This window comes from Salmo salar, chromosome ssa26 (assembly GCF_905237065.1).
Source record: "Salmo salar chromosome ssa26, Ssal_v3.1, whole genome shotgun sequence".
NCBI classification, from domain to species: Eukaryota; Metazoa; Chordata; class Actinopteri; order Salmoniformes; family Salmonidae; genus Salmo; species Salmo salar.
This window is the reverse complement of record NC_059467.1, coordinates 47,443,336-47,457,858: the sequence shown is the minus strand read 5'-3', so window position 1 is coordinate 47,457,858 and position 14,523 is coordinate 47,443,336. Positions and strand designations below refer to the sequence as shown.

General features: G+C 37.5%; 1 protein-coding gene across 10 annotated transcripts in view; it reads right to left on the bottom strand.

Moving 5' to 3' along the window:
* Positions 1-14,523, bottom strand: part of LOC106587766 (C-myc promoter-binding protein) — a 265,908-nt gene that overhangs the window by 111,619 nt on the left and 139,766 nt on the right. For all 10 annotated transcript variants that reach the window (XM_045709140.1, XM_045709144.1, XM_045709141.1 and 7 more), the window contains exons 6-10: positions 4,932-5,203; positions 4,384-4,450; positions 4,045-4,103; positions 2,832-2,976; positions 895-1,070 (exon numbers count right to left, since the gene is read on the bottom strand). In XM_045709140.1, coding sequence (XP_045565096.1) covers positions 895-1,070; positions 2,832-2,976; positions 4,045-4,103; positions 4,384-4,450; positions 4,932-5,203 — 719 coding nt within the window. The remainder of the gene's footprint in view (positions 1-894; positions 1,071-2,831; positions 2,977-4,044; positions 4,104-4,383; positions 4,451-4,931; positions 5,204-14,523) is intronic.

Genomic DNA, 14,523 nt, shown 5'->3' with positions numbered 1-14,523 from the left:
CCTTCACTATGGTTGACCTTGTACTGTTCTCAGCCCGTTAGCTAAGTGGATGGAGGACCTTCACTATGGTTGACCCTGTACTGTTCTCAGCCCGTTAGCTAAGTGGATGGAGGACCTTCACTATGGTTGACCTTGTACTGTTCTCAGCCCGTTAGCTAAGTGGATGGAGGACCTTCACTATGGTTGACCTTGTACTGTTCTCAGCCCGTTAGCTAAGTGGATGGAGGACCTTCACTATGGTTGACCCTGTACTGTTCTCAGCCCGTTAGCTAAGTGGATGGAGGACCTTCACTATGGTTGACCTTGTACTGTTCTCAGCCCGTTAGCTAAGTGGATGGAGGACCTTCACTATGGTTGACCTTGTACTGTTCTCAGCCCGTTAGCTAAGTGGATGGAGGACCTTCACTATGGTTGACCTTGTACTGTTCTCAGCCCGTTAGCTAAGTGGAGAGTCTTGGAGAGTCATTCTGTGAGAGTTGATTGAGGACTGAGCCGAAAGCTATAGTCACGAAGGGCAGCAGGTAGCCTAGTGGTTAGAGTCTAGTGGTTAGAGCGTTGGACTAGTAACCGGAAGGTTGCAAGATCGAATCCCTGAGCTGACAAGGTAAAAATATGTTGTTCTGCCCCTGAACAAGGCAGTTAACCCACTGTTCCCCGGTAGGCTGTCATTGAAAATAATAATGTGTTCTTAACTGACTTGTTAAATAAAGGATACATTAAATAAATGCTGTGTTGGGGATCTGTCCTCAAAAAAGAGAATTTCCACATTATATGGATAGAAAACTTTAGTCTATTTAATCCCATCCCATTCCATTCTACTACACAACAGGGGGTTGGTAGTCGCCGCAATGCTTACTGGGAGATGGTGTTTGTGTCAGAAGAAGCTGTGCTTACTGGGAGATGGTGTTTGTGTCGAGGTCGACACAGCTGACGTCCAGCGGAGGGTCGTAAAGGTCAAAGTAGCGTGAGTCGACACCCACGATGAAGGGGCAGGGGGCAGAGAGGACTCCTGCCAGGGCCAGCGGGCACAGAGGGATGTACGGACACGGCCAGTGGAATGGGAAGATCATCTGAGGAGGAGAGAAAGAGAGGGAGGGAGGGAGGTCAAATCAGGAAACTGAACCTTTAAAACTACTGTCAAAACCGAGAGGCAATTGCTTAGCTACTACTAAAAATACTATCAAACTGCCATAGCTAATTATTTAAACCCTACTAACAAACTGCCATAGCTAATTATTTAAACCCTACTATCAAACTGCCATAGCTATTTAAACCCTACTATCAAACTGCCATAGCGAATTATTTAAACCCTACTAACAAACTGCCATAGCTAATTATTTAAACCCTACTATCAAACTGCCATAGCTAATTATTTAAACCCTACTAACAACTGCCATAGATAATTATTTAAACCCTACTAACAACTGCCATAGCTAATTATTTAAACCCTACTATCAAACTGCCATAGCTAATTATTTAAACCCTACTATCAAACTGCCATAGCTAATTATTTAAACCCTACTAACAACTGCCATAGCTAATTATTTAAACCCTACTATCAAACTGCCATAGCTAATTATTTAAACCCTACTATCAAACTGTCATAGCTAATTATTTAAACCCTACTATCAAACTGCCATAGCTAATTATTTAAACCCTACTATCAAACTGCCATAGCTAATTATTTCAACCCTACTAACAAACTGTCATAGCTAATTATTTAAACCCTACTATCAAACTGCCATAGCTAATTATTTAAACCCTACTATCAAACTGCCATAGCTAATTATTTAAACCCTACTATCAAACTGCCATAGCTAATTATTTAAACCCTACTATCAAACTGCCATAGCTAATTATTTAAACCCTACTAACAAACTGTCATAGCTAATTATTTAAACCCTACTATCAAACTGCCATAGCTAATTATTTAAACCCTACTATCAAACTGCCATAGCTATTTAAACCCTACTATCAAACTGTCATAGCTAATTATTTAAACCCTACTACCAAACTGTCATAGCTAATTATTTAAACCCTACTATCAAACTGCCATAGCTAATTATTTAAACCCTACTAACAAACTGCCATAGCTAATTATTTAAACCCTACTATCAAACTGCCATAGCTAATTATTTAAACCCTACTATCAAACTGCCATAGCTAATTATTTAAACTACTTACTAAAACCACAAGCTACTACTAAAAGTCCTAAAGATTTATACTACTGATATCTGAGGTACTATAGTGAAAGTGTTAAACAGCTGATATCTGAGGTTCTATAGTGAAAGTGTTAAACAGCTGATATCTGAGGTACTATAGTGTTAAACAGCTGATATCTGAGGTACTATAGTGTTAAACAACTGATATGAGGTACTATAGCGAGTGTTAAACAACTGATATTTGAGGTACTATACTGTTAAACAGCTGATATCTGAGGTATTATAGTGTTAAACAGCTGATATCTGAGGTATTATAGTGTTAAACAGCTGATATCTGAGGTATTATAGTGTTAAACAGCTGATATCTGAGGTATTATAGCATTAAACATCTGATATCTGAGGTTCTATAGTGAAAGTGTTAAACAGCTGATATCTGAGGTACTATAGTGTTAAACAGCTGATATCTGAGGTACTATAGTGTTAAACAGCTGATATCTGAGGTACTATAGTGAAAGTGTTAAACAACTGATATTTGAGGTACTATAGTGTTAAACAGCTGATATCTGCGGTACTATAGTGTTAAACAGCTGATATCTGAGGTACTATAGTGTTAAACAGCTGATATCTGAGGTACTATAGTGTTAAACAGCTGATATCTGAGGTACTCACAGCCACCAGAGCCTCAGTGACACTGGTCAGAACAGCGGGCCGTAGAGAGTGGACCAGGATCTTATGTTCTGTCACAGCAAACACCAGGAGCGTTATAGCGTTCTCCGGACCGAGGTTCTGCAGCAGTATGGAGAACCGACCACCACTGGAGCACAGCCATAGAAGAGATTAACACACTACATCACTATCATAACACATACCATACATTAACCATACCATAACTAATACCATACATTAACCATACCATAACTAATACCATACAATAACCATACCATAACTAATACCATACATTAACCATACCATAACTAATACCATACATTAACCATACCATAACTAATACCATACATTAACCATACCATAACTAATACCATACAATAACCATACCATAACTAATACTATACATTAACCATACCATAACTAATACCATACATTAACCATACCATAACTAATACCATAAATTAACCATACCATAACTAATACCATACATTAACCATACCATAACTAATACCATACAATAACCATACCATAACTAATACCATACATTAACCATACCATAACTAATACCATACATTAACCATACCATAACTAATACCATCAAATTAACCATACCATAAAATAATCATACCATAACTAATACCATAAAATAACCATCCATACCATCAATTAATCATACCATAACTAATACCATGAACTTCACCAGCAGTCACCAAACCTTCGTTCAATTCTTTAAACCAATCTAAAGGTATGTTTTGGAGTTCCTCAAGGTACTGCTATAGGACCACTACTGTTCTTATTATGATATACACCTGTTAAATCCACTTCAATCAGTGTAGATGAGGGGGAGGAGACAGGTTAAAGATAATTTAGACATGGATTGTGTATGTGTGCCATTCAGAGGGTGAATGGACAAGACAAAAGATTTAAGTTCCTTTGAACGGGGTATGGTAGTAGGTGCCAGGAGCATCGGTTTGAGTGTGTCAAGAACAGCAACACCGCTGGAGTTTTCACGCTCAACAATTTCCTGTGTGTATCAAGAATGGTCCACCACACAATGGACATCCTGCCAACTTGACACAACTGTGGGAAGCATTGGAGTGTAAAGTCCATACCACGACAAATTTAGGGCAAAAGGGGGGAAGGGGGTCGTGCAAGTCAATATTAGGAAGGTGTTCATAATGTTTTGTACAGTCAGTGTATATGATACCTGTCTTACCTGAGTGGTAGAGGGGATGACACAGGCTGGCTCAACATCAGGCTGTCGTGAGGAGAGAGCTGGGGAATGTCAACACATTACTACAGGTATAGTGTGGTGGGGACAGGTCTGGCACAAAATGGCTCCCATATAACCAGTAGTGTCTCTGTTGCCAGAGATTGGTGCTAGAAGGGGTACGTTACCTCAATACAATGTAAAGAACTTTGATAAAAACACTATTAAAAGAATGGTGAATATGATCAAGACAGAGTCAGACATGGTTTAGTAGTGAACAGAGACACACACTGACAGAAACCACAGACATACATGGCAGCCAGAACCATGGAGGCCTTAACTCACCTGCACCAGTATCCTGGGCCTCTGGGAGGAGGGGAAGGGGACCTTGTGCATGAAGTGGGAGATGTGCCTGACAGGAAGAAGAAGAAGAATTACAAGATATGAGGTCAGAAATAACCCTGAGGAGGAGGTGAGCCTAATCTGTCATCACACCGTCTGGGACAGGGGGGTAGATTTACATAGAGTTCTGCCACTACACTGCCACCTGACCAAAACAATGGCCTGTTGAACTGTGTCGGCAAACACTTGATATAAACATAGCCTCTGGTGTTTATTTAGTGGACTGGAAACCATTTGGAATTGTTCAATCTTCTAGGGACTGTGTCTACAGTATATCTATGTACAAAGTGCCTGGGTATGGTGCCTGTCCTATACAGAGCTGTCAGATAACACAGGCAGTGTCATACAGGGTCACTGACAACACTGTGCACTTAAAAAGGACAGTGGCTCAGCATGGTCCTAGCAACACCAAGGCCAATGGGTTCAAGTGCTGCAGTTGATACCACAAATGTCTGCTGTGTCATAATAGATATAATTCACACGGTGCTCACTTCTCGATGGGCAGGGTGTGAGGTCCAGAGATGGAGTATCGATAGAGGAAGGTGAGGAACTTGCGGAAGGCGTCAAAGAAGGGCCAGTGAGACAGCAAACAGATACACTTGTTGGTGTGTAACGCCCTGGGGCCCGGAGCTGGGGTGGATGGGGAAGTGGCTGGGGAAGAGGGCCCGTGGTCCAGCCCCGGCAGACCCAGCTGAGAGCGCTGCTGGTCGGTCAGACAGTCCTGGGAGTAGGGCTCGTAGAACTGGATGGCTGCACCGTACACCTGAGATGAGGAAACACACAAATATACGTCTGGATGGAACCATTAGTACATAGATATAGGGGCACATATGTATCTGTTGCCAAACAGCTGACTGGAACCAGAGAACGTCAGTCGAGTGAAACGAGGAGCTGGAGCGAGGAGCTGGAGCGAGGAGTGGAGCGAGGAGTGGAGCGAGGAGCTGGAGCGAGTAGTGGAGCGAGGAGCTGGAGCGAGGAGCTGGAGCGAGGAGTGGAGCGAGGAGTGGAGGGTGTCCAATTTGACTGGAGCGCGGGGCGAGTTTCCCAAAGGCTGGAGCGCACACTACATGAGCTCAGGGAATGCCCGTCCCAGCATGCATCTGTATCGTCTACTTGTGTGCTGCTATAGCCCCTTGCTTTAGCTACTGTCATGGAGTTCACTAAATATTTTCATAAAGAAACTGATAAAACACACAGGTGTTAAATCAAGGTGACTTACAAAGATGAGAAGGAACCAAGAGCAAGAGAGGGAGTGTGGTGATGTAGTGTCCACAACTAAAGAATCACGTGGAATCTGAAAAGACACCTATCCTGAAAGCATGATGGTGTACTGTGTGCACATGCTAACAGAAAGGAATGAGGTAGGTAGATAACTAAGTGTGTCATTGTAGCAAAGCATTTATGAACAAAAAATTCAGATCTCTTAAAAGTTTCTTTCATTTTTGTTCTCTTATCTATACAATAGGCCATAACTGATTTTGGCCCAATAGGCCTGGCATATTACCTCTTTCAGGGAGCTTTCCGGTTTGATTGGGTTATTTTGCCTGAAAACCTTTAGGCCTACCTATAATTTTTTTTAAAAACAACTCAGCATCCCTGCCCAGCATGGCAAGAGTGGCCCGGAGGATGTTTATCATCCCTGCCCAGCCTGGCAAGAGTGGCCCGGAGGATGTTTATCATCCCTGCCCAGCCTGGTAAGAGTGGCCCGGAGGATGTTTATCATCCCTGCCCAGCCTGGCAAGAGTGGCCCGGAGGATGTTTATCATCCCTGCCCAGCCTGGTAAGAGTGGCCCGGAGGATGTTTATCATCCCTGCCCAGCCTGGTAAGAGTGGCCCGGAGGATGTTTATCATCCCTGCCCAGCCTGGTAAGAGTGGCCCGGAGGATGTTTATCATCCCTGCCCAGCCTGGTAAGAGTGGCCCGGAGGATGTTTATCATCCCTGCCCAGCCTGGTAAGAGCGGCCCGGAGGATGTTTATCATTCCTGCCCAGCCTGGTAAGAGCGGCCCGGAGGATGTTTATCATCCCTGCCCAGCCTGGTAAGAGTGGCCCGGAGGATGTTTATCATCCCTGCCCAGCCTGGCAAGAGTGGCCCGGAGGATGTTTATCATCCCTGCCCAGCCTGGTAAGAGCGGCCCGGAGGATGTTTATCATCCCTGCCCAGCCTGGTAAGAGTGGCCCGGAGGATGTTTATCATCCCTGTCCAGCCTGGTAAGAGTGGCCCGGAGGATGTTTATCATCCCTGTCCAGCCTGGTAAGAGTGGCCCGGAGGATGTTTATCATCCCTGCCCAGCCTGGTAAGAGTGGCCCGGAGGATGTTTATCATCCCTGCCCAGCCTGGTAAGAGTGGCCCGGAGGATGTTTATCATCCCTGCCCAGCCTGGCAAGAGTGGCCCGGAGGATGTTTATCATCCCTGTCCAGCCTGGTAAGAGTGGCCCGGAGGATGTTTATCATCCCTGCCCAGCCTGGTAAGAGTGGCCCGGAGGATGTTTATCATCCCTGCCCAGCCTGGCAAGAGTGGCCCGGAGGATGTTTATCATCCCTGCATGGTAAGAGCGGCCCGGAGGATGTTTATCATCCCTGCCCAGCCTGGCAAGAGTGGCCCGGAGGATGTTTATCATCCCTGCCTGGTAAGAGCGGCCCGGAGGATGTTTATCATCCCTGCCCAGCCTGGTAAGAGCGGCCCGGAGGATGTTTATCATCCCTGCCCAGCCTGGTAAGAGCGGCCCGGAGGATGTTTATCATCCCTGCCCAGCCTGGCAAGAGTGGCCCGGAGGATGTTTATCATCCCTGCCTGGTAAGAGTGGCCCGGAGGATGTTTATCATCCCTGCCCAGCCTGGTAAGAGTGGCCCGGAGGATGTTTATCATCCCTGCCCAGCCTGGTAAGAGTGGCCCGGAGGATGTTTATCATCCCTGCCCAGCCTGGTAAGAGTGGCCCGGAGGATGTTTATCATCCCTGCCCAGCCTGGCAAGAGTGGCCCGGAGGATGTTTATCATCCCTGCCCAGCCTGGTAAGAGTGGCCCGGAGGATGTTTATCATCCCTGCCCAGCCTGGTAAGAGTGGCCTGGAGGATGTTTATCATCCCCAGCGGCTCTGCCAGTGAGGAGAGGATTTCCACCCCTGCTGGCCTGCTCTCCAGACACCATCTCATGAGCCTGAAGCCACAGACTCTGGCCAAACATGTGTTTCTAAAAGTGAATTCTTCAAAGGCACTGTAGACTGAACCTAATAAAGGAATTTCATTAAATGTGTATTTAATTCTCGTAAGTCAAATCAAATCACATTTTATTGGCCACATACATGTGTTTAGCAGATGCTATTGCAGGTGTAGTGAAATGCTTGTGTTTCTAGTTCCCACAGTGCAGCAAAGTCATAGCCTATTTGTGCAATTTATAATGATTTAATGATTTAATACAACAAAATGTTGTTTAAATGCTGAGCGCTGTAATGTTCATAAGCTATAGCCTTGAAATAATTTAAATAATATAGCCAAAATCATTTATTTAGACTCCCTGTCTGGATCCTGACCTATTTAAAGTGTTTACATACTGTTTAATATGACATGTATCCTAGTCAGTGTTTATATGGTGTTTAATATGACATGTATCCTATTCAGAGTGTTTATATACTGTTTAATATGACATGTATCCTATTCAGAGTGTTTATATACTGTTTAATATGACATGTATCCTATTCAGAGTGTTTATATGGTGTTTAATATGACATGTATCCTATTCAGAGTGTTTATATGGTGTTTAATATGACATGTAGCCTATTCAGAGTGTTTATATGGTGTTTAATATGACATGTATCCTATTCAGAGTGTTTATATGGTGTTTAATATGACATGTATCCTATTCAGAGTGTTTATATGGTGTTTAATATGACATGTAGCCTATTCAGAGTGTTTATATACTGTTTAATATGACATGTATCCTATTCAGAGTGTTTATATGCTGTTTAATATGACATGTAGCCTATTCAGAGTGTTTATATACTGTTTAATATGACATGTATCCTATTCAGAGTGTTTATATGCTGTTTAATATGACATGTATCCTATTCAGAGTGTTTATATGGTGTTTAATATGACATGTAGCCTATTCAGAGTGTTTATATACTGTTTAATATGACATGTAGCCTATTCAGAGTGTTTATATACTGTTTAATATGACATGTATCCTATTCAGAGTGTTTATATGGTGTTTAATATGACATGTATCCTATTCAGAGTGTTTATATGTTGTTTAATATGACATGTATCCTATTCAGAGTGTTTATATACTGTTTAATATGACATGTAGCCTATTCATAGTGTTTATATGGTGTTTAATATGACTTGTATCCTATTCAGAGTGTTTATATGGTGTTTAATATGACATGTATCCTATTCAGAGTGTTTATATGCTGTTTAATATGACATGTATCCTATTCAGAGTGTTTATATGCTGTTTAATATGACATGTAGTCTATTCAGAGTGTTTATATACAGTTTAATATGACATGTATCCTATTCAGAGTGTTTATATGGTGTTTAATATGACATGTAGTCTATTCAGAGTGTTTATATGCTGTTTAATATGACATGTATCCTATTCAGAGTGTTTATATGGTGTTTAATATGACATGTAGTCTATTCAGAGTGTTTATATGCTGTTTAATATGACATGTATCCTATTCAGAGTGTTTATATGCTGTTTAATATGACATGTAGCCTATTCAGAGTGTTTATATACTGTTTAATATGACATGTATCCTATTCAGAGTGTTTATATGCTGTTTAATATGACATGTATCCTATTCAGAGTGTTTATATGGTGTTTAATATGACATGTAGCCTATTCAGAGTGTTTATATACTGTTTAATATGACATGTATCCTAGTCAGTGTTTATATGTTGTTTAATATGACATGTATCCTATTCAGAGTGTTTATATACTGTTTAATATGACATGTAGCCTATTCAGAGTGTTTATATACTGTTTAATATGACATGTATCCTATTCAGAGTGTTTATATGCTGTTTAATATGACATGTATCTTATTCAGAGTGTTTATATGGTGTTTAATATGACATGTAGCCTATTCAGAGTGTTTATATGGTGTTTAATATGACATGTAGCCTATTCAGAGTGTTTATATACTGTTTAATATGACATGTATCCTATTCAGAGTGTTTATATGGTGTTTAATATGACATGTATCCTATTCAGAGTGTTTATATGCTGTTTAATATGACATGTATCCTATTCAGAGTGTTTATATGTTGTTTAACATGTAGCCTATTCAGAGTGTTTATATACTGTTTAATATGACATGTATCCTATTCAGAGTGTTTATATGTTGTTTAATATGACATGTATCCTATTCAGAGTGTTTATATACTGTTTAATATGACATGTATCCTATTCAGAGTGTTTATATACTGTTTAATATGACATGTAACCTATTCAGAGTGTTTATATACTGTTTAATATGACATGTATCCTATTCAGAGTGTTTATATGGTGTTTAATATGACATGTATCCTATTCAGAGTGTTTATATGGTGTTTAATATGACATGTATCCTATTCAGATGTTTATATGCTGTTTAATATGACATGTATCCTATTCAGAGTGTTTATATACAGTTTAATATGACATGTATCCTATTCAGAGTGTTTATATACTGTTTAATATGACATGTATCCTAGTCAGTGTTTATATGCTGTTTAATATGACATGTATCCTATTCAGAGTGTTTATATGCTGTTTAATATGACATGTAACCTATTCAGAGTGTATATATACTGTTTAATATGACATGTATCCTATTCAGAGTGTTTATATACCTTTTAATATGACATGTAACCTATTCAGAGTGTTTATATACTGTTTAATATGACATGTATCCTATTCAGAGTGTTTATATGGTGTTTAATATGACATGTATCCTATTCAGAGTGTTTATATACTGTTTAATATGACATGTATCCTATTCAGAGTGTTTATATGGTGTTTAATATGACATGTATCCTATTCAGAGTGTTTATATGGTGTTTAATATGACATGTATCCTATTCAGAGTGTTTATATACTGTTTAATATGACATGTATCCTATTCAGAGTGTTTATATGGTGTTTAATATGACATGTAGCCTATTCAGAGTGTTTATATACTGTTTAATATGACATGTATCCTATTCAGAGTGTTTATATACTGTTTAATATGACATGTATCCTATTCAGAGTGTTTATATACTGTTTAATATGACATGTATCCTATTCAGAGTGTTTATATGGTGTTTAATATGACATGTATCCTATTCAGAGTGTTTATATGGTGTTTAATATGACATGTATCCTATTCAGAGTGTTTATATGGTGTTTAATATGACATGTAGCCTATTCAGAGTGTTTATATGGTGTTTAATATGACATGTATCCTATTCAGAGTGTTTATATGGTGTTTAATATGACATGTATCCTATTCAGAGTGTTTATATGGTGTTTAATATGACATGTATCCTATTCAGAGTGTTTATATGGTGTTTAATATGACATGTATCCTATTCAGATGTTTATATGCTGTTTAATATGACATGTATCCTATTCAGAGTGTTTATATACAGTTTAATATGACATGTATCCTATTCAGAGTGTTTATATACTGTTTAATATGACATGTATCCTAGTCAGTGTTTATATGCTGTTTAATATGACATGTATCCTATTCAGAGTGTTTATATGCTGTTTAATATGACATGTAACCTATTCAGAGTGTATATATACTGTTTAATATGACATGTATCCTATTCAGAGTGTTTATATACCTTTTAATATGACATGTAACCTATTCAGAGTGTTTATATACTGTTTAATATGACATGTATCCTATTCAGAGTGTTTATATGGTGTTTAATATGACATGTATCCTATTCAGAGTGTTTATATACTGTTTAATATGACATGTATCCTATTCAGAGTGTTTATATGGTGTTTAATATGACATGTATCCTATTCAGAGTGTTTATATGGTGTTTAATATGACATGTATCCTATTCAGAGTGTTTATATACTGTTTAATATGACATGTATCCTATTCAGAGTGTTTATATGGTGTTTAATATGACATGTAGCCTATTCAGAGTGTTTATATACTGTTTAATATGACATGTATCCTATTCAGAGTGTTTATATACTGTTTAATATGACATGTATCCTATTCAGAGTGTTTATATACTGTTTAATATGACATGTATCCTATTCAGAGTGTTTATATGGTGTTTAATATGACATGTATCCTATTCAGAGTGTTTATATGGTGTTTAATATGACATGTATCCTATTCAGAGTGTTTATATGGTGTTTAATATGACATGTAGCCTATTCAGAGTGTTTATATGGTGTTTAATATGACATGTATCCTATTCAGAGTGTTTATATACTGTTTAATATGACATGTAGCCTATTCATAGTGTTTATATGGTGTTTAATATGACTTGTATCCTATTCAGAGTGTTTATATGGTGTTTAATACGACATGTAGTCTATTCAGAGTGTTTATATGCTGTTTAATATGACTTGTATCCTATTCAGAGTGTTTATATGGTGTTTAATATGACATGTATCCTATTCAGAGTGTTTATATGCTGTTTAATATGACATGTATCCTATTCAGAGTGTTTATATGCTGTTTAATATGACATGTAGTCTATTCAGAGTGTTTATATACAGTTTAATATGACATGTATCCTATTCAGAGTGTTTATATGGTGTTTAATATGACATGTAGTCTATTCAGAGTGTTTATATGCTGTTTAATATGACATGTATCCTATTCAGAGTGTTTATATGGTGTTTAATATGACATGTAGTCTATTCAGAGTGTTTATATGCTGTTTAATATGACATGTATCCTATTCAGAGTGTTTATATGCTGTTTAATATGACATGTAGCCTATTCAGAGTGTTTATATACTGTTTAATATGACATGTATCCTATTCAGAGTGTTTATATGCTGTTTAATATGACATGTATCCTATTCAGAGTGTTTATATGGTGTTTAATATGACATGTAGCCTATTCAGAGTGTTTATATACTGTTTAATATGACATGTATCCTAGTCAGTGTTTATATGTTGTTTAATATGACATGTATCCTATTCAGAGTGTTTATATACTGTTTAATATGACATGTAGCCTATTCAGAGTGTTTATATACTGTTTAATATGACATGTATCCTATTCAGAGTGTTTATATGCTGTTTAATATGACATGTATCTTATTCAGAGTGTTTATATGGTGTTTAATATGACATGTAGCCTATTCAGAGTGTTTATATGGTGTTTAATATGACATGTAGCCTATTCAGAGTGTTTATATACTGTTTAATATGACATGTATCCTATTCAGAGTGTTTATATGGTGTTTAATATGACATGTATCCTATTCAGAGTGTTTATATGCTGTTTAATATGACATGTATCCTATTCAGAGTGTTTATATGGTGTTTAATATGACATGTATCCTATTCAGATGTTTATATGCTGTTTAATATGACATGTATCCTATTCAGAGTGTTTATATACAGTTTAATATGACATGTATCCTATTCAGAGTGTTTATATACTGTTTAATATGACATGTATCCTAGTCAGTGTTTATATGCTGTTTAATATGACATGTATCCTATTCAGAGTGTTTATATGCTGTTTAATATGACATGTAACCTATTCAGAGTGTATATATACTGTTTAATATGACATGTATCCTATTCAGAGTGTTTATATACCTTTTAATATGACATGTAACCTATTCAGAGTGTTTATATACTGTTTAATATGACATGTATCCTATTCAGAGTGTTTATATGGTGTTTAATATGACATGTATCCTATTCAGAGTGTTTATATACTGTTTAATATGACATGTATCCTATTCAGAGTGTTTATATGGTGTTTAATATGACATGTATCCTATTCAGAGTGTTTATATGGTGTTTAATATGACATGTATCCTATTCAGAGTGTTTATATACTGTTTAATATGACATGTATCCTATTCAGAGTGTTTATATGGTGTTTAATATGACATGTAGCCTATTCAGAGTGTTTATATACTGTTTAATATGACATGTATCCTATTCAGAGTGTTTATATACTGTTTAATATGACATGTATCCTATTCAGAGTGTTTATATACTGTTTAATATGACATGTATCCTATTCAGAGTGTTTATATGGTGTTTAATATGACATGTATCCTATTCAGAGTGTTTATATGGTGTTTAATATGACATGTATCCTATTCAGAGTGTTTATATGGTGTTTAATATGACATGTAGCCTATTCAGAGTGTTTATATGGTGTTTAATATGACATGTATCCTATTCAGAGTGTTTATATGGTGTTTAATATGACATGTATCCTATTCAGAGTGTTTATATGGTGTTTAATATGACATGTAGCCTATTCAGAGTGTTTGTATACTGTTTAATATGACATGTATCCTATTCAGAGTGTTTATATGCTGTTTAATATGACATGTAGCCTATTCAGAGTGTTTATATACTGTTTAATATGACATGTATCCTATTCAGAGTGTTTATATGCTGTTTAATATGACATGTATCCTATTCAGAGTGTTTATATGGTGTTTAATATGACATGTAGCCTATTCAGAGTGTTTATATACTGTTTAATATGACATGTAGCCTATTCAGAGTGTTTATATACTGTTTAATATGACATGTATCCTATTCAGAGTGTTTATATGGTGTTTAATATGACATGTATCCTATTCAGAGTGTTTATATGTTGTTTAATATGACATGTATCCTATTCAGAGTGTTTATATACTGTTTAATATGACATGTAGCCTATTCATAGTGTTTATATGGTGTTTAATATGACTTGTATCCTATTCAGAGTGTTTATATGGTGTTTAATATGACATGTATCCTATTCAGAGTGTTTATATGCTGTTTAATATGACATGTATCCTATTCAGAGTGTTTATATGCTGTTTAATATGACATGTAGTCTATTCAGAGTGTTTATATACAGTTTAATATGACATGTATCCTATTCAGAGTGT